This window comes from Clavelina lepadiformis, chromosome 4 (genome assembly GCF_947623445.1).
Source record: "Clavelina lepadiformis chromosome 4, kaClaLepa1.1, whole genome shotgun sequence".
NCBI classification, from domain to species: Eukaryota; Metazoa; Chordata; class Ascidiacea; order Aplousobranchia; family Clavelinidae; genus Clavelina; species Clavelina lepadiformis.
The window spans coordinates 5,853,436-5,878,806 of NC_135243.1; the positions used below are offsets into that span (position 1 = coordinate 5,853,436).

Below are 25,371 nucleotides of genomic sequence, written 5' to 3' on the forward strand. Positions count from 1 at the left end.
TGTCACTCAAATACTGTCACTGAAATGAACTGTAACTCAGATGATATACAACCGATTATATCATGAGGTTACCACAAAAGAAACTAATAAAAATATGAACGATCAAAGTTAAATGTTAACCTTTCTTTTTGACTGTCTTCTTCACTTCTGGTGGCAAACGGTGACCATTTAAAATGAGCCATCACATCACTGCGATTGTGGATGGTCACAGCCCGTTGGTTTGCCATAGAAATGTAAGTGTTGTCGACCCGGAGTGTAGACTTATCCAATCTTACATTAGCATCGATTGAAGCCCCATACAAGGTAACGTAAATATTTTCTCCTGTAATTAAAAAAACAGAACTCAAACTTCATAAAAAAGATCAATGATACGAATTTAAGGAATTACATTCCATGACAGGTTTTGAGAGATTATTACATTTTTTTCAACATCACTATACAACAATTAAAACATTAACAGAAGAACGATCAGCCTAACATTATAAAACAACATCCAGTTACATATAGAAAATGTACGACAAACTCGGCAATGTGAGATGTTTGATGTTTTTTTTACCGGTGTCATATTTGAGAATTAAATCTTTCTGGTGATCTCCAACCTTAACCGGCTTAAACTCAAGAGTGGCTTGCATGCTGTCACCAACTGCTAAATTGCCACTGGCTGAACTCACAGCAAATGGCCTGTAATAGAAAAGTGGGAACTTCAGGTCTGGTATACAAGTGCACAACCAGATGACGGCACAATTTGAGTATCTGAGGTCTAGTATACAAAGGCATCCTGTGGTTGGGGGCTTGTATACTAGACCCGAAAACTTCATAGTTGGTTGATTTTGTATGGAATGGTGTTAATATGAAATTTTTTCATTTAAGTTATTGATCTGCACTAAAAAATATAAAATAAAACGTTAGCAATGTTTTATTGCATATTTCTAAGCCCTTTCAATGCCTGGAATTGACTTTAACCTTGGTTATATATTCATGTTGTTTTAACTAAGAATTGCTTTGAATTTAATGAAACTGAGTCTGATATAAAATGCAGGTGTAAGCCACATCCAGTTATACCATGTTCATTATAGCAATCTACATTAAGGACTTCTACAGTTTGCTGCATAAGAAACGTGTTTTATCTTAAATGTCTTATCACCAGTCTTAAAAGGCACACTTACTCATCAACAGTAAAAGTGCATTTTGCCTCTCGGTTTCCGATATTCCGAACAAATAAGATTTTTGATGAGTTGTGCTTGACCGGGCAAATGCCAAAATTGACTTCATCTGGAAAGTCGAGTATGGCACGCGCACCTATCGCTTGCACGGGAACAATAAATTTTTCTCTTTCTGTCATGCATATCAGCTCATGTTGGTAATCTTTCCTGTCTTCCGGGGTAAATTGAATTTTGAAAACTGAGGCCATACCTGGCGCAACCTAAAACAGAAAACTTAATGTAAATGGTGTCTGGAATTGAAACTTTTAGGTTACTACTGATTGTAGATGCGTAAAAGACATGCAAGACTAACACTAAACTAAGCAGGTTATAATACCATACAAACAGGATTATAGCAACAACATATCTACCTTGTGGCTAACATCGTCAGGACTAATTATTTTAAAATATGGTGAGTCATTCTGAACTACTTTCACGAGTCTTGGAACCTGCAATCAATAAACCACACTTGTTGAAATAAAACACGTTCAAAACCTAAAGCAAATGATCTGTGTAAAAATGAAACTTTCATAATGGCAAGGTGCTAAAACTTCACTGGAAGAAGGATGAACGCAGAGTATTTCAGGGTTATATTAAAACAACATATTAAGCGACAATGTGTTGAGTGACATGTTGTGCACATCTAAAGTGACTTTGGTCATTTTGGTGCATTTTAGATTAAAAAAATTCTGATCAAGCATTTTATCATTATACCTTATCGTTATTCCTGAGCAGTAGTGGAAGTTCGTGAGTGCGAAATGGTTCAAAATTCTGGAAGTACATTTCCGATGGAAATGGTTGGAACATCGCTTCCTCAACATCAACATATGAAACCTATATAAAAAAATATTCATGGTTAAGGCGTTATACTGCGATTGCACAGTCAAGTAAAACGACCGGTAATTTACAATTAAAGTAAAAATGCTACTACAGTAAAAATTAAACCTTCTGATGAGTAGTTTCGGACATATCCAGCAGTTCAACAATGCGCGGTAGTCGCATGTTATGAGTGTCAGCAAGCTTTTTATCAGTGTCCATGCTCATTTCATGAAGGTACATTGATGGAGTCATCTACAAATGTCCGTAAAGCATAAAAACCAGATACTAGTATATAACATACTTAACAAAAATCTTTCAACAAGTACGCTAATTTAATTTTAACCACAAACCCTCTCTGCCGTTTTTTCAGTTGTCTTAATAAGCTTAGGATTCCTGGGAGCAGTAACTTTGCTTTCAAATTTGTTGAAAACATCTTCGCTCAGATTACTGATGTTCTTCGTCGCCATGAAATTAGACGAACCAAGCCCAGACTTACTTGGGCTTGGCATTATGTCTTACGTAGATTTTTTAACAAAATAACACTACACAATTTCTATTTGGTTACTTTTAACATTAAAATACATTGCATCAATCATTATTAATGAGGATATAAACAGAATATCACACAGAAAATTTGAAAATCGTTTTTATGTAAATTATAAATTTTACATTGTAAAATATGGAATACATAGGTTATATATTGTCAAATAAAGCAAATGTAAATTAACAGTTCGAAAAATTTATTGACTTCTGGCATTAGACAGCTTTAAACATGATTTGTAACAGTCTATTGGTACAAAATCATTTTAATTTTGTGAACAGATCAGATATACTGTAGCTTAGGTTACAACCAGTTCAGACATTTCGAAAAAATGTGTTTATCAAACAAGTTAAAAATCTGACATATATTTACGATACACCTTCCACTTCTGGACCATGCTGCAGGCTTAAAATGTGGTTTACATACCAGGATCATCAATGAAATTAAAAAAATATAGCTTTATCTTGGCATAAGTAAGCCATATAAAAAAATATATACATATATAAAAACACAATATACATATATAAAAATATACCTACCATACAAAATATACTTGATCAGCTTTCATTCTACCTAAACTAAACTTAAAATATGAATTGTTTTAATTTATCAAGTTGATGTCATGATAACTGTGAAACTATGTTTTAACTCACTGTGTACTTATGCGCATGCAATTTTTTTGAAAAAGTTTAACATAAGAAATTACACTTGATAAAACTAGTTTACTCCATAGAAGCTCTAGAAGAGTGGGCCTACCAACTTCTAACTGGCACAATTGTAGGTCTATGTAAAGCAGGGTGCATTCCACATGAGTTATGCTAAAGTTATGCCAGCTGCAAGTTTACATTGTTCTTCTGATTCACTTTTGTTTACGGAAAAGCATGCAGCGTCTCATTGTTTTAGACATCACAGTTAGCATATGCGTAGCGTTTTCAACGCATTTGTACACATCGTATGGCATTCACCCTGCTATGTACAGTACTGGTGGGCTGCTTTGTTGGTATGTTGCAACGTAACAATACCTATAAGCTTGCTGTAAATGGTGTGGCAGTTGGGAGTTGCCAAGTTGAAAAAGTATTGTTTAAGCACAAACCTGGCAGCTAACATTTGCAAAATCAGAGAACTAAATTCACAGGCTTGCCAATAATATTTCAGCACGCTACACTGTAAAAAATCTTTTCTAATTGTAAGTCAGTGAGACAATTGAGACTAATAGTTAGTCTTCCAACGAAAAGTATGGCTTATAGTTAGTCTCAATTGTCTCACTGACTTATAATTAGAAAAGATTTTTTGCAGTGTAGGCTATTGCTATAGGCTACTTTAGAACTTAGTCACCATATGGGCTTTTCGATATTGCGACTAGGCCTAAATATTGTAAAGTTTAACAAGTGTTTTAGGTTCTTAATGTTAAATCGAATGGGTAGTAATGTAAAAGTATACGTTACACAAACCAGCCATCAAAAAGACTTAGGTCTAACTGGCTCAAGCTGAACTACCACTAGCCTAGTTTCAAGAATCTTACAGCTCCTTTGGAAGTATTACCAAAGCTATCAATGAAACTTCCCTTATCATAAATTTTTCAATTAAATATTATTCGCCTGGTTATCTTCGTAATACGATTTTTACATCATTCTTGAAGCCTGGGATATTCCAAAAAATGCAGTGGATTATTCAAGTTAACCCTTGTGTAATGGTTTCCATGGAAAACAACGTGTGGTGGCGCTATTGTGTTTGAAGTTTGAATCTCTTATAAACAGTATTGTTTATTTTTTGTCACAGTTTGTACAGGAACAAAAAAAAAATGCTAACCATTATAACAGGATAAAATAACAACTTCACCCTAAAAAAGTAACGAGAAAAGCAGCAAAACCCAAGCGGTTAAAACGAGCAAAAATTATAAAACGGATAGTTAGTACGGTCACTAAACTCACATTGAAAAACAAAGGCTTAAACATTAGTTTAACATTCAATGTTCGACAACATTATTTAAGGTTCTTTCATACCTAGTTTTAATGTGCCATGATAACCAATTTATGTAGTAATAAAATGGAATTGTGACGTCAAAAGGATTATGACGTCACCGAAATGTGACGTCTACGGTACAGAGACTTGCGGCAAAAACGGGTTTTACTGCCGCAGATAACAAAGTAGTGCAAGCATCCCTCTGTTTGGAGTTGCTAAAATTTATTCCACTCTTTACATTGCTCATTTCGTTGTTTAACTGCAAACACCTGCAAGTTGTTTTTCATTCTTTGCTAAAGTTTCAAAGCACAGCAAGTGACAGCACTTATATTTATATTTTTGACTGGAGTGAAAAATTTCGATTACTATTGTTACCGATGGTATTATTATAAACTGGAGTGTAGTTCTTCATTATCATCGTTGATTGAAGTCACAATTAGACTTTTACTTCGAAGCTCACATTATAGCGACCTCGACTTATCTATTTTATACAACCCAGTTCCATCAAATCTCTATAACAGAGAGCAGAAATTTATGAAGATGAAGAAAGTGACTGTTGCCTCTCCATGGTTGTGTTATCATCAGCAAATACAAGCATTTGGTATAAATTTGTGGCGATTGGAATCACGTCACCTCCCCGTCATGGTCATTTTTCTTTATTTTCTTTCTATTACCAAATTCAGTAATTATTTACCAATTATTTAGTAGCTGGGAAGGGCACCATCCGTGGACAATGTGTGTTTCCAATAACCCTATAGACCTATTTATATTGTAATCAATACTTCTCTTCAGTTTAGGCTATAGGGCCTACATAAACTTACAGCTTTCAAGAAAGGAAATTCTTACAATCTGTGTTTTCTTACGTCGTATAGCACTGGTCTTCAACTTTTTTCGTGAAATCACCCCCTTTTCAGAGTTCTGGATCAAAATCGCCCCTATAATTATTTTTTTACGAATGTATTTGCTTCTTGCCATATATAATATGTATTGAAATTATCACAAAAAAGAAAAAACAATCAAAAATAAAGCAAGTACGATGTTATGCAATAATAGCGAGGTAAATAAAAGATACATAATTATAAAATCACAACTTGCAAGAAAATGGAAACAACGTCTTCAACCCACTTAGAAAATAACATCGCCTTCCAACTTCAAAAATTGTCACAATTGTCCCCTTTAATAGACAATATCGATATTCTTCGTATACGTTACGTTTGCACGTTCGTTCTCTTGTCAAACAGTCTTCTATCGTGAAAGGGTCTAAGCCGACAGCCGACATAGCTTGACTTGAGTCAGAAAACACTGTCTTGGTTATCACAACTCTATACCATGCTATGATTCAATCAATGGTTGCTTTGATGAAAATTATATGGGCTTCCAACAAACTATTTTTTATACCAGCTAAGAAGTGAGGACAATTCAACATAATTTTAAAGCCGGGATTTTCCTGTTGGAAAAAATATATAGCCATACGTATGTTAGGCCAAAAAGTAGCTATGAATATCCCCAAAAAATAGCATTTTTTTCACTTTGAAACGAAATAAATAATGGTTTAATCAGTCAAACGTGCAATTTTCGCTATTAGGCAAAAGGTTGGGAAGTTATTTCTTTGTGACCTTTGTCAAAAACAAGATTGCTGAGACCAGGGTTATAATTTAAAGATTTTGGACGGACGGCGAACCTGTGCTGGTTGATAAGAGCATGCGCTAATGGGCGGGAAAATGCGGCAAGCCTAGATGCGCATTAAAATAATGACGGTGTTAGCTTATCTGTTACAACTGGCACGGTCACCAAATGATGATGGTTATGTATGACCTTAAAGTGGATTAAGAGTTTGCCCCACTGGAAAACTCGTGTCGGGTTAAGGATTAAGGAAGTTCCGCTGCTTGGTTTCGAAACCACAAAGAGATCATTATTATTATACATCATCATCATTATACACAATATTTACCCATTTGTCATGTTAAGTGTTATTTAACAAACCATTATTAAACTATTAAATAAATATAATAAATTATTAAAGAAATATGCCCAAAGAACAAAATTTACCATGAAACCATGTCGGCAAAAACGCAATAATTTTAATGGAAGATTACCAAGGCGTCGCCGCGTCCACAGACAGACTAACATTGAACGGAACATCACCCCAAATATAGATTTGTTACAGTCAAGTTTAAGTTGTGATAAATATATCACTTAATGTTATATAAAATTGTGTACTACATAGAATTCTCATCTATGGAATCAGTGAAGCATAACGTGACGTAATCGATTGTTCCCTTGTGCGTGCATTTCGTTTCATTCAGCCTCTTTCAGTCGTACGTTCAACGCCGCAACATGTCTCTGTGCTGTTGCTGTTATAATGTTCTATCTTGATGTATTCGTTCAAAGAAGCTTCAAATATAATCAGATTATACAGTAGTCATTCCTGTGTCATTATCGCTGAAGTCTATCAAAGTTCACTGTTAAGTAATACACAAGGAAACAGACTTTGTAGTGTAGGTGGGTAAACCTTCCAGGCTAAGGTAAAATACACCCCCTTTCATTACAAACTGATGCAACCGAGTGAGGACGAATTGACAATAAAAGAAGACATTTCCATTATAAGTGTGGTGGAGCCGAAATAGCTGAGAACTACGCTTTTCTTTGCGGAACAACCTATGAACAATTAAATTTGAGGTTGAGAGAAGTCTAGTGATCTCAGACTAGAAGATATGTCTCATCCACAACTCATACAACACTCATTGGATCTAGCCGACAGACATCTCGACAATATGACATTCGAACAAATCAACTACAACGACGGTGACGAAGAATCGCCTGGACTTCAACCAACTTCGAATGCAAGAATGACCGACGAACAAAGCACTCCAGTGAAAACACTTTGTCGGTATTTGGACATTCAGTAATGATTTTTTGTTTGTTTTTTTCTCTATGTAATATATATTATAGCGTTATTGTGTAGTTTACCTTAATTGATGGTGGCTTAATTGCCACACTCTCTAACGGTTCAACCATGCCGGAGAGAAATTTTTCTTTGTGTTATTTTGTTATGCTTTAAAACATAGCGGTTGTTTTCGAAGGTTAAACAAATGCCCAAGGCTAACACCGATACACTATGTTGAATGTCAATTACAAAACGTATTTGACTAATTTTATATATATTTTGTAATACGCGTATTTCCAAGTGAAATATTCACACAGCTATACTGGTAAAACCAGATGCTGAAATCGCGTGAGCATAAGAGAATTTCATACTGAAGTTGTTTACGGAAGTCGGCGTCACGACATGTGAGATGAATCATTTGCAGCCGTTTCCTCATTGTGCTATCCTGCGTAAGAAACCGCAACTAGCGTAAAATTGTGCCAGCTGGCATACGCGTGATGTGTCACATGACATCCTGTGCTCTGTTTTCTATTTAAAGTCGTGACATAAATGTCATTGTTTGTTTTGTATACTAATTTTGAGTTAACAGAAAACATATTACTGTCTTTTTGCGAATATATTGCCAATATGAATTGCATTATAACTATGTTTCAACGTTTATTGTTATGTGATCTACATTTAACGTGTTATATTGACTTTTGTTATCCACACTATTGTTTTAATTATTGTTCACCGAGAATTGTTTTTATTATGATCATGAAATACCGTTCATTTTTTTTCAAAAAACTTACGATATTTCCTTGGGGAAGGTTATGTGATAAATATATCACTTAATGTTATATAAAATTGTGTACTACATAGAATTCTCATCTATGGAATCAGTGAAGCATAACGTGACGTAATCGATTGTTCCCTTGTGCGTGCATTTCGTTTCATTCAGCCTCTTTCAGTCGTACGTTCAACGCCGCAACATGTCTCTGTGCTGTTGCTGTTATAATGTTCTATCTTGATGTATTCGTTCAAAGAAGCTTCAAATATAATCAGATTACACAGTAGTCATTCCTGTGTCATTATCGCTGAAGTCTATCAAAGTTCACTGTTAAGTAATACACAAGGAAACAGACTTTGTAGTGTAGGTGGGTAAACCTTCCAGGCTAAGGTAAAATACACCCCCTTTCATTACAAAGTCTATTTCTTAATATGTCTGGAAAAGCAGCCAACAGATCGATTGTTGCGCAACGTCTATGATCGAACAATGGCATTTGCATGAAATAGGCCTACTACTAGTTTCAGATTGCAGTATCGCCTCTATGTTTAACGTATTATTTTATACGCAGATACGAGGTTGACATGGCATGTTGATATGCTTCAGTTATCTTTCTGGATGTTGCCGATATCTGCTTTGTTTCTATGATATTAAGGACGAAAGTCTCTATCTGGTTGTGTTGCTCCACCCCATCAACTATATGACAAAAATGGCAGATTCGTCAAGTCCTGAAAGAAAAATTTAATATTATTTTATTATAACGTATTATTTTCATATTAGTGTACATTATAAATACCCAAAGTGTTTATTGTTGCTTGTAACAATTTGTTTACTTCCAGTTTCCTGTTTGATACAGTTACCTGTTGGGGAAGGGACAAGTCGGTATATCAACCTTGAGGCCTTGATGTCACCATAGCATCCATCCAACCGTGATGATCACCTGTAAAAGGAACAACTTCAAAGTGAATATCTCAGTGAAAGATGACCGGTTGAGTAGCGTTGTGTGATTTTTCGTCGATTAATAGTAAGCTAAGCGTCGATAGTTTAAAGAATGTAAATATTGCCTCCATAGAGCCGAAGAACGTTATTGTAATGCACATGTCGTATGGTTTGTTTTATTTTAACTCGACAGAACTTGACTTAAAATGAACGACTATAGAGAAAAATGGGATAAAGCGCAAAAAATAGCATATATGGAACATGCTGAAAACAACAGAAGAAAAGAGTAGAAGCAAACCATTTAGCCATTGATAGCAATCGCTTTGGTTATTGATCGTGACATTTCAAAGCATATCAAAAATACTTAGCAGATCCATAAATAAGCTTACCACGTTCATCAAGAAAGCAGATATAAAATAGAGTATATAATTAAGGTAAACGTTACGAGTAAAAACAAAGCCAGACCAACCATTTCGATGGTTTTTGACAGTTTTCGTATGCAATTGCCAGCAAATGTAGAAAATAGAACAATAGAAAAGCCTTTACAAAGCAAAAATAGCATTTAAAAGTGTTTTTTCAGTATTGTACCGCAAATGTTTTCTAGGACCACTTACCTGATTTAACCTGACAAGGACAAGCAAACTTTTCTACTGCCAAACGGAACATCAACAAACGTTTGCTTTCGTCATTAAAAACTGTTTAATTTGACTTAAGCGTTTACTTAAATGGCTGAGCAGGAAAATTGCGACAGGCACATTTTGCCACAATGCCAGCAACATCAGTTAGTTGTATCTGTTGTTTGTTACTATCAACGCTGGAACAATACCGTCTATCACGTCACAAGAAGAATTGAACCTGACAGCAGCATCAAAACCCTGGCAGAAATTCGAGTATTTGTCGATGACGTACAAACACAAGGGTACGGAGACGTTTGCCAACGCACTTTTTAAGGTATAGCGAAAAACGTGCTCTGCTAGTCTGCTTATTGAACACTTGTACGTGGTCCAGCTAATTCCCAAACTTCCAGTAACTTCTGTTAAAAAATGTATTCATTACTTGCAGGCCTAACTGAACTAACATTTCGACAAAGAGTTCTGCAAAGATCTCGGAACCAATACGGCAAATAGCTGAGAAAATCTTGCTGAAAATACTAAAAGTTGACCTTACAATAACCTCTTAATCTTGATATTTTGTTAGAAATTATTTTTTGATTTATTGCTTTCTTCTCATTTGACAATGTTGCCTACTCAGGCCTCAGCCAACACTAAATACTAAGCTCAGTAGACCGCGGGATCAACGTAAAGCGTACCATATACCTGCTACCAAATACAAAGCAGATGTGATTTTAGTCTTCAAACTGATAAGCGGCTGTAATCAGTCATAACTATTTGTATGGACATACAGACATCGTAAGATAAAAAGTAGCATTTTGTTGTGTGGTAAGGGAAAGTATGGTATGCTGCAAGGGGTCCCGAACTGATTGTTCTGTGTTATGTTTCGTGCGGATTAAATATATTTCACGACATTGTTCATTGCCGAACAGCAGCATTGTGTGTGATTTCTTTGTATGAAGATTGTCAGCACGTCATTATCTTTCGCTGGATTTACATATTCTGAATTTACATATACTCGACGCGCAACATTGGTATAAGCCTTATCAACCTAAGCTCTTAAAAATCTTGATGTGCCAAAATCAAGATGTGTTCAGTATGGAGAACAAAGAAAAGTTAGGGCAAAACTTAAGCCCAACAAGTTGACTAAAAAGACAAACGCATTAAATATTCGACCAACACCATAGCGTTTTTTAGCGTTTTACCATAAAACCGTTTACGTTTGCGACTGTTAAAACTTTAAATGCCTGTTAATAGTTCATGCATTAATTAATTATTATCGACACTACCACACAATATTATCAACTGCAAACTAAAATTACCAAACTACGGCCTGCCGACTCATAAACAATTTTTTTACACAGAAAGCTTTAAAATAGAGAGAAAAAGAAACATAGCTTCATGTAATGTAGGATAATGTGGTTTTTGTTTCGTCAGACAGCGTTGACCGAGACCAAGTTGCATTTATGATATTAGAAATATTATCTTGGGCAGCGTCAGCCAAGGAAACCACTGATTGTTGGAGAATACATGACAACTCCGTCTACAGATTTGAAGTCAGCGCCAATTTTGGGCCCCACGCACTAACTCAAGCAGAGAATGCGATAATACTGTAAGTGTAATATGATGCGATAAGAATGCTTTGACGGTTGATCAGTTGCGCTAATAAGAGGAAAAGTCCCGGGGTTATTACGTCAAAATGTCGGTGGGTTGAGTTGAAAGCTTTGCTGTTTTTTTTGGCATTTGCGCAACTTTCGAGGTCAAAAATTGCAATAAATAAATTTTTCATGAATATTTCTGTGGATCGTAACACATTTTAACATTAAAATCGTTGTAGTCAACGGGCAAAACGGGTCTACCAAATTTTTGTATTAGGCGTTTCAAAAGTGAACACTATAGCTATTGTAAGTATAAATATAGGAATATGTGTTCTTAAAACGAGTATTAAAGCGCTTTTTTAAGGCATGGAATTCCAAAATTTTTGCGCTTTGCGCAATTTGGGCATAGTGGGAGGAAATTTTAGCGCCGGTATTTAAAAACTTTCCTCAACGCAATCCTAAATACGTCATCGTCTTTCTCCAATCCTTTTTCAGCGCGAGTAGCAAAAACAAAATGACCATTGGCGACGTGCAATAACCAAAGAAGGAAATGTTGAATTTCGAATAAAAAACAGCGATTAGTGATGTTAAAAATCCAAGGTTTAGCTGTTAAATGCAGGGTCTGCCTTGGACCCTTGCGAAGGAAGGAACTGCGTAGGGACCGGCGGTACTTAGTAGACGGTACCGGGACTTAGCACCCAAACAAAAATATAATCATTAAGCTTTTTTTTGCCAAAATTTCAGTGTTATTTTTCAATTGTGTTTTCAAAAGATAACGTTCGGTTGAGAATATATCACGAAGCAAAGTTTTACAGGTAGCTGATCTGCACAAAGTTGATTTGTATTATCATTAATTATTATTAAATCAAGTTAACACATTTCAAATCGGTAATCGAGCCCCCGCCATCAGCTCTTGCCTTGGGCCCCAGCATGCTTACTTGGGCCGGCCTTGGTCGCGTGGAGGATACGAGAACGCTGAAAAGATCACTGGAAGTTTTAAAAATTAAGCCTAGTATGTAATAAAGTACAAGTGTGCAATGCATCAGGGCTTCTCAAACTGTGGGTCACGACACCGTTTGGGGTCGCAAAATGTAATTTTGGGGTCGTGAAACAAATTTAATTTTTAGAAATTGAATTGTTTTTTGCTCACTTTTTATTCGCTTTACTGTTTCCATTACGAGATTCTCTTATGAGAATGAGAAAAATGAGTCGCAGAACCAAAAAGTTTGAGAAACCCTGCAATACAGTACATATTTATACAAGTACAATCGCTGCGCTACATACACACATACATGACACTTGAAACAGCAAAGAAAAAAGAAGTTCACCAGTCATACCGGATGTTCTAATTGTTCTTCAACAAACGAATACACACAAAATTTATGACACTAAATGTGACTAACATGCGTTAAAATTCCTTATAAAATTTACCACACGCCATATAATAAAACCTGTCAAAGCTGGTTTTGTTGCCTGCTGTATTGTAATGTAAATACAAAATAGCATTATATGGGCTTCAGAATTTGATCTCACTACTGGCCTCAGGTAAAAGACTTCTGCCGTAGATACGTCTCAAGTTAAGTATGTCATCAAAAGTAGTTTAGCACCAAAAGTTTTTGCGCCAAAATTTCAAAACATTTAATGAAGCAACTGCTTCATATGCCTCACTGTAGCTACGGCCTTGGTAGGTATGCAACCAGCAAAAGGTAAAGCCATTATTGCGAACAATAGAACCATTGTTTCTCATAAAGTTTAGTGGTTTGGTTTACAAGAAGAATTTCTGGGTTTTTTAGCAGAATGTTTAAACAGCAGTGCATTATTGTGAGTCAAGTTGGGTAGGCAGTAGTTGTGCACTTGTCCTGTTGTAGTCATAGTTTCGGGGTTTGCAAGCTAACTTTGTTCCTCAAAATGGTGTAGGTGGATACCGTTAAGACATGGCTAAGTTACCTTTACTCGTAAATCCAAGCGACATTTATACAGAAGACGTTTTGAAGTGTATCAGGGAAACCATACGCAAAAAAGGAAACAAAATACGTAAGTTAATTTTCTATTCTAAAGTGTTATTTTATGCAAACTTTCGATAATGTTGCAATGGCTTGTGAAATAGCTGAATGTACTACAAAAAGTACGTTGCGTGATTACGTTTAATTATACGGTGCTAGTGACGCAAGATAAACTTTACAGTCAAAGATTTTGCAATTACGCAGGTTCCCGTTACGATGCTAGCAAGACAGCTTCGCGAAATGATCATGCGTTTGTGACTTGCGTTGCTGACGAAGAGAAAGCTTGGCGTGCTAAGTTCGAACGGCGTAAAAGCAACTTGACACATGGATTCTTCGCTGAGAAAAGCAAGCCTTATCAAAGTGTGGGGACCGTGTACTTGGAGGCTGGAGACTTGGTTTTGAATTCTATTACTGAAGACTTAAAATCAAAGGTGAGCGTGTATACTTATTTAGTTTGAATACGGCAAGAGTGTAAAGTTGAAACTTGAAGATACTTGCATTTGCTAAACAAAAAGAAAATTCTACGTTTTTGACCGCTTTGAGATTAAAATTATGAAATCTCAAAACTTGCATAAAAGTGATGATATAATCATTCACTGTCTAGTATAACAGTTTGAAATAGGTTTTGCATTACAAGGTACAAATGCGATTGGTTTTCGAAAATGAGCGCATTTTTCAATTTTAAACTAAGTTATTAAAAAGAGAAGGTTCTGTTTTAAAAAGGACATGGTTCATTTTTCGTCAAGTAGTAGTTAGTAGTAAGTAAGTAAGTAATAGTTAGTAGTAAGTAAGTTAGTAACAACAGCGATCATTTCAGATAACCAGATTACCGCGACACTTCAAACAACAATGGAAAACCAGCCTTCCAACTCGCAAACCAGCTTCACAACAGAAAAAAATCCAAACAGCGACGCCAGTAGTCAGCCATCCTGCTGATTTGGGTGAGGCTACAGCTGGTTACACGGCAATCAAAGATAGGATAAATGAAGTGCATGAAATGAAGAAAGGTGTCCTGGCTGAACAAAGCTTGTGCGGATACCTGATGAAAAAGGTATTGTGTTAATCTGTTAACAGTGCTTTAATTTTATGAATTTGCGATAAGCCGTATTGTTGTACAAGAAATAAGCATGTGGTTAGCATAGCCTATGAGTAACATTTAACTGAGTCTAAGCATATCGTGCGTTATGTTTTTTAACCTGCTACCAACAACCAGCTATTGTAAGCTCTGCATGACAACAATAGACCACCTGCAGTTATTATCAAAAGTACTTCAGCAAATATAAGTTATACGCATATCTTGTAAGTTATCTAGAAAGTGCAGATCAATCTATGTATGACCACATGTTACGCAGGAAGTATGATTTGTTTGTATGGTGCTTCCTCAATTATATAGTCTAATTGGGACAATTAATGGTTTTAGAAAACTCAAGCAGAAAACACGGTTAATTGAATTTTTACATATAGGCCTAAGAGATAATATGAAACCACCTCAAAATTTTAAGATAGGATACAGGATTTAGTGTTTAACAATTAACTGCAAGTAGGCCTGCACTAACATTAATGAGAATAGGCTATATCAGATACAGTGTAGCACAGGGGTGTCCAACCTTTTTGGCCAAAGGGCGACATGCGATTTATGAATGATTGTGCGGGCCACTTGATTGTTTACTGCTAGTTTCTAATTAAGTCGCACGCACCAAAATTCTAATCTTATCAATACGTATTATCCTCTTACAATTATAAGAACAATAAACATACCATGATATAGTAAATTCAACAATGTTTTTACTACACGTCGACATTTCAATGTTAAGTTTAACACTGTTTTTCTCTAACAAGTTTGGCAATATTTTGTGAGATGGACGATGTAGCAATGCGAAGCGAGTTTTCCATATGGGTGTCAGAAAGTAGTAAACAAACAATAAATGCCAATTTCTCAGAATGTAAGTTTGCCATAAATTACGTAGGCGTTTCAGTTGATAATATAAATCATTTCGAAAAATAATGCGCGGACCACTCAGAACATTCCCGCGGGCCACGGGTTGGACACCCCTGGTGTAGCAGGTAGGATAGTTGCGGGAGGATTGATATTTCGTTGATTTTCCTCTATTGTGACGTTATGAAGCCTCTTTATAAGGCGACTGGATAATTAAATGCCTGTTAAATGAGGCACGGATAATTAATCAAGGAAGCGCTGTACTAACTAACGGACAGCGATAAACCTAAGGCTTTAGCTGCATTATTTCTGTTTCTAAGGATAACGAACTTTACGTCATCGAGAAGAAAGTGCAGTTTGAAATGAAAACACCAGCCCGAGACAACTGGAAGATAGTTCGAAGTTTCGGAAAAATCTTAGGAGCAGTGAAAAGTAGAGGTATAGGCTGTTAATTTATTGAAGTAAATCTTTGAATTGAGTAGCTTTATCCATATTTGAGCACCAAGCGACTTGGACGAACGTGAGCTATCATACATCTTATCCAAAAATACTCCACACGTACATGGCCCAGCTATAGTAACTACCAAGGTCAAGGTTTATTTACTATCACAAACTGATCCTATCTTTTCCAGGAAAATGGTAAATTTTCCTATCTCTTAAAACTGACTGATTCGAGGGTATAATTACATTCCAAATTTTGTGAACTATTTCATTTGATCAACAATGTAGAGTATTTAAATATCCATTTGCTTTTAGTATGTTTTACAGCTACTCTTATTGCTATTTTTGCTTTGATAACCGTGAACGTGTAAGTTATAATGTTCGGACGTTTTCAATTATTTACCTTGTTATTTTTTAGAACCAGCTGATTTGGCGTCTATGATGGGCACGGGAGGTTTGATTGCTCGAGTTTTTGGAAGTTCCCGAAAGAAAACGAACCTCATAAATAACGATTTGCCGGAAATGGAAGATAAAGAGGAGACGATGCAAAAGTATAAAAGCGATGAAATTGTGCAAGCATAAAAGCGAGCAAACTAAAACATGGCATACAGTAAAAATACTTCAAAAAGTCGTGTTATCTCATATCAAATTTTGGTCATATAGTTAATATCTTTCCTGTATATGTTCCTGGTTATAAATAAAAATGTTCCCGACTAATGTTTTTGTCCGTATTATGTAATTTTTATATTTGCAGATGGAGAGTGGAAAAGCAGCAACAATACTTAACACAAAAATTGCAATGCGTCAGATCTTTGCTTTGTGCTTTGTTCAACATGAAAACCAAACTACTGAAACTTCAAGTAAGCGCAGGTTAAAGGAAGAATTGTTACAGCAAATCATATAGGATATAAATTGTTAATCTACAAATAAATAAAATAGGCAAAAACATGTTATTTTCAATAATAATTTTCTTATAGATTATTGCTATAATCCTTTAATGACTATGACTACTTTAATTCTCATAGACTATAGCTCCTTTAATGGTTAATGTTTTTAATGATTCATTGTATTTGTGATACCTCGCCCAGAAAAGCTAAAGACTGCAGGCATATGATTTTGTGGTGTCGTCATTTGAAATTTTGTTTTAGTTTCTACCAGCAGCTTATACAAACCATTAAAGCCAAAAACTTTTTTTAGAATCCACTTCCTCATAAAACGGTAAAGGACTTGCTGCGCAGCGAAGTCACTTTGGACTCAAACGGGAAACCAGTTTTAGGGTGAGTTCACCTTATTCATCATCCATGGCGTCGTCCCATGTCTTCGAACGTCACCAGACGAAATATTACTGTATAACACATAATTAAGTTGCATGCCACATTTACGCTGACTTGTCTCGCAAATTCATGTTTTAAGTTCGTGTAATGCTCTAAGCTTAACAAAATTTGTTGCTTGAAGAAAAACACAACAACAACCTAGTGGAACGGAGGAACACAGCAACATGCCAGATGGAGCCGGGATGCCTGCAGTAATGTTTTTAATGAATTTACGTGCTATTCGTGATGTAGATTTTTTGCATTTGTAATGTCAATATTTAGGCAATTTGCGTTTAATCAGGATTTGGCTGCTGATGCAAAACCATTAACAGCAATTCCAGCCTCACTTCAAAGGAAAGGAATTTCTAATATGTATTTAGGCCCGAACCAGCTGAACAACAATAACGCCAAAAAGTGTGTATTGTCCTATTTGGTCTGCGGCTTTATATTATGACGCACTGATTTTTTTAGTTTTTTTTTTCTTTTGTCGAACCGTGTTATTATTATTATTAATATTTATTTATTTTAATAATATTTTTAAATTTTTTAAAGTTTTAAAGTAAAAACCCAGCTGGTTTATACTTTTGTAAATTTTTACCTAGACCAAAGTTTGCGCAAATCGCGTCCAAAATCGCCTTCAAGACTTTAGGCCCGCCGAGTCCGAAAGTAGACACTTGGGAAGACTTGCTCGGTACTGGAGAGCGCAACAAACCCAACTTAACAACTAAGACTAACGTTCCTGTTACTCCTGCTAATAAACATTCAAGCAAACTGAGGTCACGCTCACATTAAGTTTGTTTTTGATTTATAGACTTACATAGAAATCTTACGAATTTAGATTTCTATGCTGGATTAGGAGTTTTAGAAGTTTGCGATTTCTGATGTAGAAACAGTAGATTATCTCGTTAGGTTGTAATATTTGTAAAACATTGTATTGACCTGACTCTTGCTTTTCGCTGGTTATCGTTTGCATGTGATCGAGATATACAAAAACTTTAGAACTAAGTCCTCTCATGGTTCCGTTTTTGTTTGCAAAAAGTGTAAATTTAAAACTTAGCAGTCTTACAACAAACACGATGATTTTAGGCGTAGAGATGTTGGACCTGCACAAGGCGCTTCAACTGAGATTGCCACACCATGGACCACAGTCACTCAAGTAGAGGAGATGATTAATGAAAAGAAGCGGATTTCCGTGTTAGGCAAGTGAGTAATTGTCTTGTTTGCAAGATGAGAAGCTTAGCGATTCTTAATTTTAAAAATGCGAATATAGACATACTTATTAACTTAAAGCCATTAAGATCTATAATGATTAGGCCTACTGTATATAACTTATTTTACAACGTCATTATTATAGCGCAACTAAAAGAACGCCCGATGATATTTTGAACGACATCAGATCAGATTTTTCAAAAATGCAGAAGAGGTTATCAAGGGAAGCCATTTCTGAATTGCAACGACAAAGAATGTAAATGCTTCAGCACGTTCAAACTTTTTTTATTATTAAGTTATTGTCTTAGAGTTTATAAATGTTTCATTAAAACCATTTTTCGGGACGTTAAGAATATCCTCAAAAGTAAAACTCAAGATAATGTAATGTTTATGATTTTGAATGTGAGTACAAATTTAGATTTAAAAAGAGGTTGGTTTTGCTATTATTTGTCCTATGAGAAAAAGTTTGCTCATACAGATAGTCGCAAACGTTGCTGCAACAATAAGTTTTATTTTTAAAGCTCAACTTCGTTCGTTTTCAACGAATTAAAACTGTAACCAGTTTTTGTCAACTTCTTCAAAATCCTTCTAAAGGAGATTTGCTGTTTTTGTTTCTCCAGAGAACAATTTAAACTGGTTCAAACAAAATTCCACACAGTTCATCTCGGACCAATTCCAACCGTTGCTCTTGAGAAGATGAGAGTTGACGCAAACGCGAAAACCAAAGACAGAAAAGACAGCTTCATTAAACCTCAGAATTGGTTGGTATTTCCACAGATATAACCTATTTTTCGATCGAAATAGAAAAACTTTTAGGCTCATACCCTTTCTTCTTAGCCAAACAAGCTCTACAATACAGAATCTATACAGTACTGTATACATGTCTCCATCCTCTATAGACTATACATTCAGTATGATTTATACATATATAGCTTATTTTTTGTGGCGTTTGTTTTGTACTTGGATTAAAATTGTACGCCTTTTTAAACAGTTTTTAGATGAGTCGCACGTTTTATTTTTCGTCTCAGGTACGTGGAATTAGAAAACGAAGTATGTCATGAACCAACGTTAAAGGAAGATATCAGTATTAACACAATTTTAAAGAAAGTAGCAAGATTTCAGTACGAGGATAATAAGACCATCCCGTTTGGAAAGGTAATTAATAGAAGTCATGAACTAAATCATAGTGTTCCGGACGCAGCAGCTTACACTTTAACAGCTACTAATTAAAATAAGACTATCTTAGTCTCTTAGGCTAGGGGTGGCCAACCAGTCAGAGACTAAGAGCCTCACTTCTTACTGTGTTAACCGCAAAGAGCCACAACATACACATTATGATTTATGACGCTTTTTCTTTTTACGTCATAATACTGCATCTGATATTGTTTCAGTTTCATAATCTTTATTCTGGCTCGAAATCTGATGTAATCAGTCATTATTTAGCAAATATCAATTGAACATTTGCCAGTAGAGATTACTTTACTGTATTAGTTATCTGCCTGAAATGGGTAAAATGTGCTCTCTTTCGGAGGTTTAATATGAACGAAAGAGCCGCATAACACCGGGCAAAGAGCCGCGGGTTGGCCAGGCCTGCCTTAGGCAGTGTAAACTGTTTCTTTTATAACACCCAAGACCTGTTTACTGTTTGTTAAGACCAAGTTGTTTAAGCTTGAAGTATCTATTGACTGCTTCTAATCCATCAAATGAACTTAGCTGCTGCGTTATTTCATCTACATTTTGGTGTAAGCCGTAATATAGGATTTTGAAATTTGTTCCGCGAACCATACCTTAAATGCTCACACCTTTTTTAGCTGTTCATGATAAACTGTTAGCTGTTATGTTAACATTAACTGTTTTGATTCTGCAATGGCTGGATTTTTCTTTTGGCGAAGTCTAATTGGTGATGTTAAATTTAGTGTCGTGGAAAATTGAGGAAATGGTGGTCTTCTTGTTTAGGAACAATAAAATTTATCGAACATTTTTGGTGCTATGCAGAAGTTTAATTTTTCTCGTTGACATCATACACATGATGCGCACACTTGCAGCACAGTTGTGGTGAATATTTAAACAAAATAATCTTTCTAGGAGAAAATCTGTCTCCTGGTGATGTCCATGCCGGCGCATCTTCTTCTGACACGGGGAATGATGAACGCCGTCTCTTTTGTCCTGGACAGAATTCTCGGTTCTCCGTCCGAGCTTGTACAGCACTGGTTAGTTGCGCGCAAGCTCCATCACATCAGTGCCATGCTGAAGTCCGGCCGGGTCTCCTAATGAGCTGACAACGTCATCATTATGGAATAAATTCGGTTTAATGCTCTCTTGTGTGGTAAAAATCCATAAACATTTAGCAAACTATAGGTCCATTAAAATTTCAATTTTGAATTTATATTTACATTAATCGACGCGTGATTTGTATTAATTAAATTGCTTGCTTTTTCCAAGAACCAAGCATTGGTGGGCGCAAACGTATAGTTGAATACGTTTCTGATGAGCTTATATCATAAATTCAATGAAGCGTCCTTCACGAGCCTAATTTGTAAAGACGAAGATAATAAATCAAAATTATTAAATGTAGAAAAGGTTGTCCAGCGCGGTATGAGAGGCAGACATCTGTTTATGCCCGTGTCAATTTGATGTCTGTGTGAGTGTGTATTGCGAAACCAGACAGGTGTGCAATAGGTTACGCATCAGTCGAGTAGACTAGAAGCAGAGCTGTGGTATATATGAAGAGCATTAAAGTTCCAGTGCCTCGGCCTGAGCCAACTTGTTGTCTTATCGAGGCTGCCCGAGTTTATTGCGTAATAACTTAAATTATGATGTCGGAGAAACGTGATCGATTTCTTCAAAATTAAACCAAGGTATTCGGGAACTGGATAGAAAAGCACAGATTGATAACAACTTTAAGCTCACGTTTTGCTTGTTGTTAACGTGGAGAGCTGACCATTACATGTTGGTTTTGTAATTGTCACTGTGGAAAACATATAAGCTATAGTGCCTTTGACACACTGTCTGCGTGCAGACGTCTGCGTAGACTCCTAGAGCGTGGAGCTCACCTTGTTTGCTTTTGTGGTTTTGGACGTTATCTCGACCTTATATGTATAGGTCTGTCCGGTTGCAGAGGTCTAACTTTGCCTTCTTTTGAAGTTACAAATATTTTGTTTTATCTTTATTATTTGATCTTTTATCATAGGTTATCTCCGTTGTAACTTTGTTCAAGCTTAATTAAAGTGTTATGAGACACTTGCAGGTTTTTCTGGGCTTCAACCTTCATTTCTGGAAGTTAGCCGATCATGTATAATTTAGTGATTTTAGGGCAAAGAGTTCCCTTTATCATTTCCCCCAAAAGAGGACTGAGATCTACTATTTGAACCCTCAAGAATGTGAAAAAGCACTGCTGTGTGTAGAGACGCATGCTTCGGGAATAGATACGACTTACACGAAAAGAATTCAGTTGGTTTGGGTTTGTTCGTTTTTTTATAATACTATTTTTATGTTACACGACCTTTTTGGTTGGCGGCTCCTGTTTTCTTGTGTTTATCGAATGTGTGTTTAGACTTTTCACTTACAAACGTTATTATGAGGACACAACCCGGAACTATACTTCATATTGGCGCAACAAAGAAAAGGGTAAAATTGCATGCCTTAGTTTTTACCTACAGTACAACGTTTTCGTACCGAAATCAATATGTAACATAGTATTATGTTTTACGAGATTTACACTACTTTCTACTTTCATGCTCTTACCGGATTGCACAATTTCACAGCAGGGATGAAAATCCCATTCCGTTGAAGCGAAGATATCGGCGGAAACAGAAAAAATCGGGCCACAGTTATGTCAGAATGTGGCGAGAAAACAATTGTAGAAATTGCAATGAAAATATTCAAACTTTATATAAGTTTATTCATTGAGCAATCGATGTTTAACTCGTATAGGGGGTGCATTGTCTTTAAATACAGGTACGACTAAAACACGAGACCAAAAAAAGCGGTACAGCAAGTGCAGACACAGCACCAATTTATTATTGGGTTTAAACAGCCTTTAATATACTATCTTTACACACCTAATAGCTGATCGGTTAACCATATATTCACCAACACATGGCACAAAATCACAAATGCACGAACACGACACAACATAAAAACCCGAGCTTCATTTACTTCTTAAGCCTTTCACATGATATGTAACCAGCAAACGTACATACTGCTGATCACGTGAGAGGTATCCTTAAGGTATCCTGAATTTCAGTCTATACTGGATAGTACAAATGTACATGACTATAGACCATTTCTTTGTGAAGTTTCTTATTAAACAACTTGAACAAAATTATAATTGAAGTCAAGCTATTAATACCTTTGTGAAGCCGATTACCGAGTCTCTGGTTACTTATTCGGAGTTGAAACCGGTTACCACTTGACAGTTTCCAAGCTACTTATTCAAAACGCGGAGTTGCTACCTTTTACTCGGTTAAACTATTTTTTCAGTTACTTTTTCTCAGTTAATTCGGTTTACCACAATCACTTGTTATCTGTCTTAAACGCTATGATTTAAAATGAAATCATAAAAAATAAATAAGTTAAAAAAAATAAGTTTAAAAATAAGTTAAGTTAAATCCAAATAATTTCGAATCAGTTTATATCCGACCAAATAACGTTTATAAAAATTAAAACACATTTAAAACGATCCGTTTGTCTGTTCTGTATTGTGCGCAAGGCTCCCTCTATCGGCATCAATAACCTGAAGCCTCTCAGGACATCCCTGTATTTCTTACTGTGCTTTGAGCAATAAGAAAATGTTTTTGTGTGACCTTCGTGGTTCAAACCAAAACGTCATTTGCTGACGTAAATGCATGAAGCTAACTTGATAATAGACATGTATAGACTGTAAAAATTTCTTTACTTGTTGTTTTCCATCGTTCTACAATGACTGATATACGTGGTGAGAGCAAGACTCCGAAGGAGCACAATTCCATTATGTTACCATCCGCTTTGCATAAGTTAAGTTTTCAATCTTCTTTCTTCTTTATTCCGTCTATCTATCTCCTTTGTAACTTTAGTCGATAGCATATACTGTAACAAATGACCAGAGATGTGGAACTGCAATTACTACATGGTTAGTTAATAATTAATTTATTAATTGATATATTCTATTATTATATTATATATTAAGAGACAGGCGAAGACCTGATGGTTTTAGCGATTTCGTGTAGGCTACTAATAGGCCTAATTAACCGATAATTAAGAACTATGTTGGAAGTTTTTACTAAAAGTGTCTACTATTGTATATACTCAGTGATTATTATTATATGCTCTCTTGCTAATACCTTTTTTGTAATCATTACCTTTATTTTTTTGTAACATTAACACTTGTATTCATTTGTTTCATATAGGCACTTAAGTCGTAGAAAATATATGGCTGATTTTCTTTGGTTGTTATAAGAGTTCAGTTAAGCAGGTTACAACAACGATAGGAAGCAAAACTTGTTGTCTATTATCAGGTTACCTTCATGCATCTACGTGAGCAAATTACATTTTGGTTTGAACCACGAAGGTCACACAAAAACATGTTCTTATTGTTCGAAGCACGGTAACAAGCACAGCGCATGCCCTGAATAATATGGTTACACAGAACGCCGATAGAGGGAGCCCGGTGCCCGATAAAGAACTATCGTCACCTGTTGCTGGTCCATTTTCAATTGTAATTTCATTCAAGTTGTTTAACATAAAACTTCAAACAAAACCGTGTACATTTCTATGATCCAGAATAGAGTTGAAATTAGACTTTACTTTTCAGAAGGATAACTCTTCCGTGATCAGCTTTGTGCATGTTTGCTGGATAGGTTATGCATGTCAAGTTAAAGATTAAGAAGTAATTGAAGATCGGGAAAATGTTCCACGTGTCGTATTCAACTGTTCGTGCTTATTGTGATTCTGTACAGTGTTGTGGTGAAAATACGGTAAGCCGATCCGCTGTTGGGTGTGAAAGATAGTATACTAAAGGCCGTTTAAATAAATAATAAACTGGTATCTGCACTTGCTGTAGGCCTACCTGTCGTACCTGCTTTTAAAGACAATGCACCTCCCACGAGACTAACATCGATTGCTCCACGAACAGGCTTACTCGGAACTTGCACATTTTCATTGCAATTTATGCAAAAGCCTTTTCGATGTGTGTGCAGCGTTGTGATTGGTTGATTGGTAAACGCCCCATTCTGACGACAATGCACCTCGATTTAATATGTTTCCGCTGAAATATTTGCATCTTATGTTTGAATCATTGCATTAAGGTTTCCGCTAAACAATTGTTTCAGGCATGTTGATTGAATTGTAGCAGCATCTGTGCTGCGTATCTTATCTCCTATACCAAATAATTGCGATTGTATATACGTTTAGTAATACGTGTATATGAAATCATACCATTTACAACAGAAAAATACCATATACCTAATTTGAAAAGCTGTACTAATAAAGTCAACCGAAAGTAAGAAGTGCTTTTCTGTCGAAAACTAGTCAGATCACAGCGAATAAACTATGAGATGCTATGGACACCAATTTCATTTTTGTCATCGTATACCTTCCCTTTTCGATGCCAGCTAATTTTGACGGCATACATCAGCGGCTTAAAAGGGAATGGTAATTTCATCCCAGCGTAATATTTCGGGTTCTGGTAATTCCTTGTTAGTAGAGCCTCAAGCGCTCCTGTGTGCAGATATTCAGGGTAGTGATTCATTTAAACTTGTTGTTGTTTATGCACTTTAGATAATCACTGGTCTACAAAAGCAAAAAATTTTTTTGTTGCATGAACTTTGATGATTGATTTAGGCTAAGTTTTGGTTGCTGAATCCAATTCTGAGCTCAGAATTGCTCTATCACGTCAGGTTTTTTCGCTGCGCATTTTCCCCAATTTCATAAATTAATCAAATTTTGACTTTCGTTAGTGACGGTACGGTGAGCGTATAACAGCAACAGATCAAATATTGTTATTGAAATCACCTATGATGAAACCTTGGCTGGAAGTTTTGTTGTAGCACAGAATGACAGAGTTTTCAGTAAACTTTAATCTAGGGGTTCTCAATCTTTTTTCAATCACGGACCTCTTTTCGAATTTCGAAAATATATGTGGACGCATTCATTTTTTTCTTTCGTA

At 35.8% G+C, this 25,371-nt stretch overlaps 2 protein-coding genes and 3 long non-coding RNA genes across 8 annotated transcripts in view; 2 read left to right on the forward strand and 3 right to left on the reverse strand.

Moving 5' to 3' along the window:
* Positions 1-2,612, reverse strand: part of LOC143451437 (hydrocephalus-inducing protein homolog) — a 52,345-nt gene extending 49,733 nt beyond the window's left edge. For all 3 annotated transcript variants that reach the window (XM_076951979.1, XM_076951978.1, XM_076951977.1), the window contains exons 1-7: positions 2,372-2,612; positions 2,148-2,273; positions 1,917-2,036; positions 1,574-1,651; positions 1,167-1,423; positions 557-681; positions 121-322 (exon numbers count right to left, since the gene is read on the reverse strand). In XM_076951979.1, the coding sequence (XP_076808094.1) occupies positions 121-322; positions 557-681; positions 1,167-1,423; positions 1,574-1,651; positions 1,917-2,036; positions 2,148-2,273; positions 2,372-2,530 (1,067 nt within the window). In that variant the 5' untranslated portion in view covers positions 2,531-2,612. The remainder of the gene's footprint in view (positions 1-120; positions 323-556; positions 682-1,166; positions 1,424-1,573; positions 1,652-1,916; positions 2,037-2,147; positions 2,274-2,371) is intronic.
* A 4,563-nt stretch (positions 2,613-7,175) lies between these two features.
* LOC143451591 (uncharacterized) lies at positions 7,176-9,865 on the reverse strand. Its single transcript, XR_013114881.1, has 3 exons — positions 9,731-9,865; positions 9,038-9,117; positions 7,176-8,905 (listed from the first exon to the last, which is right to left on the reverse strand). It is a non-coding gene; the product is annotated as an uncharacterized LOC143451591 (long non-coding RNA).
* Positions 8,902-10,316, forward strand: LOC143451590 (uncharacterized). 2 transcript variants are annotated; one of them, XR_013114879.1, is made up of 3 exons: positions 8,902-9,550; positions 9,721-10,067; positions 10,179-10,316. It is a non-coding gene; the product is annotated as an uncharacterized LOC143451590 (long non-coding RNA). The 2 variants fall into 2 exon arrangements; XR_013114880.1 differs by having other exon boundaries at positions 8,902-9,165; positions 9,310-10,067.
* A 2,806-nt stretch (positions 10,317-13,122) lies between these two features.
* LOC143451955 (uncharacterized) lies at positions 13,123-20,543 on the forward strand. Its single transcript, XM_076952743.1, has 15 exons — positions 13,123-13,359; positions 13,533-13,759; positions 14,146-14,379; positions 15,585-15,702; positions 16,124-16,256; positions 16,460-16,565; positions 16,903-16,982; positions 17,161-17,230; positions 17,320-17,432; positions 17,621-17,794; positions 18,105-18,221; positions 18,373-18,483; positions 18,848-18,988; positions 19,256-19,382; positions 20,313-20,543. The coding sequence occupies exons 1-15, from the start codon at positions 13,260-13,262 to the stop codon at positions 20,496-20,498; spliced, it is 2,037 nt and encodes a 678-aa protein (XP_076808858.1). The 5' UTR covers positions 13,123-13,259; the 3' UTR covers positions 20,499-20,543.
* Positions 20,544-21,973: 1,430 nt separating this feature from the next.
* LOC143452686 (uncharacterized) lies at positions 21,974-24,968 on the reverse strand. Its single transcript, XR_013115087.1, has 2 exons — positions 24,283-24,968; positions 21,974-23,294 (listed from the first exon to the last, which is right to left on the reverse strand). It is a non-coding gene; the product is annotated as an uncharacterized LOC143452686 (long non-coding RNA).
* Between the last annotated feature and the right edge of the window lie 403 nt (positions 24,969-25,371).

Coding starts and splice junctions, on each gene's coding strand:
- LOC143451955 (XM_076952743.1), top strand. CDS start 13,260: ATGGCTAAGTTACCTTTACTCGTAAATCCAAGCGACATTTATACAGAA. Junction 16,983..17,160: donor AACGGGAAACCAGTTTTAGG/GTGAGTTCACCT, acceptor TGTTGCTTGAAG/AAAAACACAACAACAACCTA. Junction 17,795..18,104: donor AAACATTCAAGCAAACTGAG/GTCACGCTCACA, acceptor CGATGATTTTAG/GCGTAGAGATGTTGGACCTG.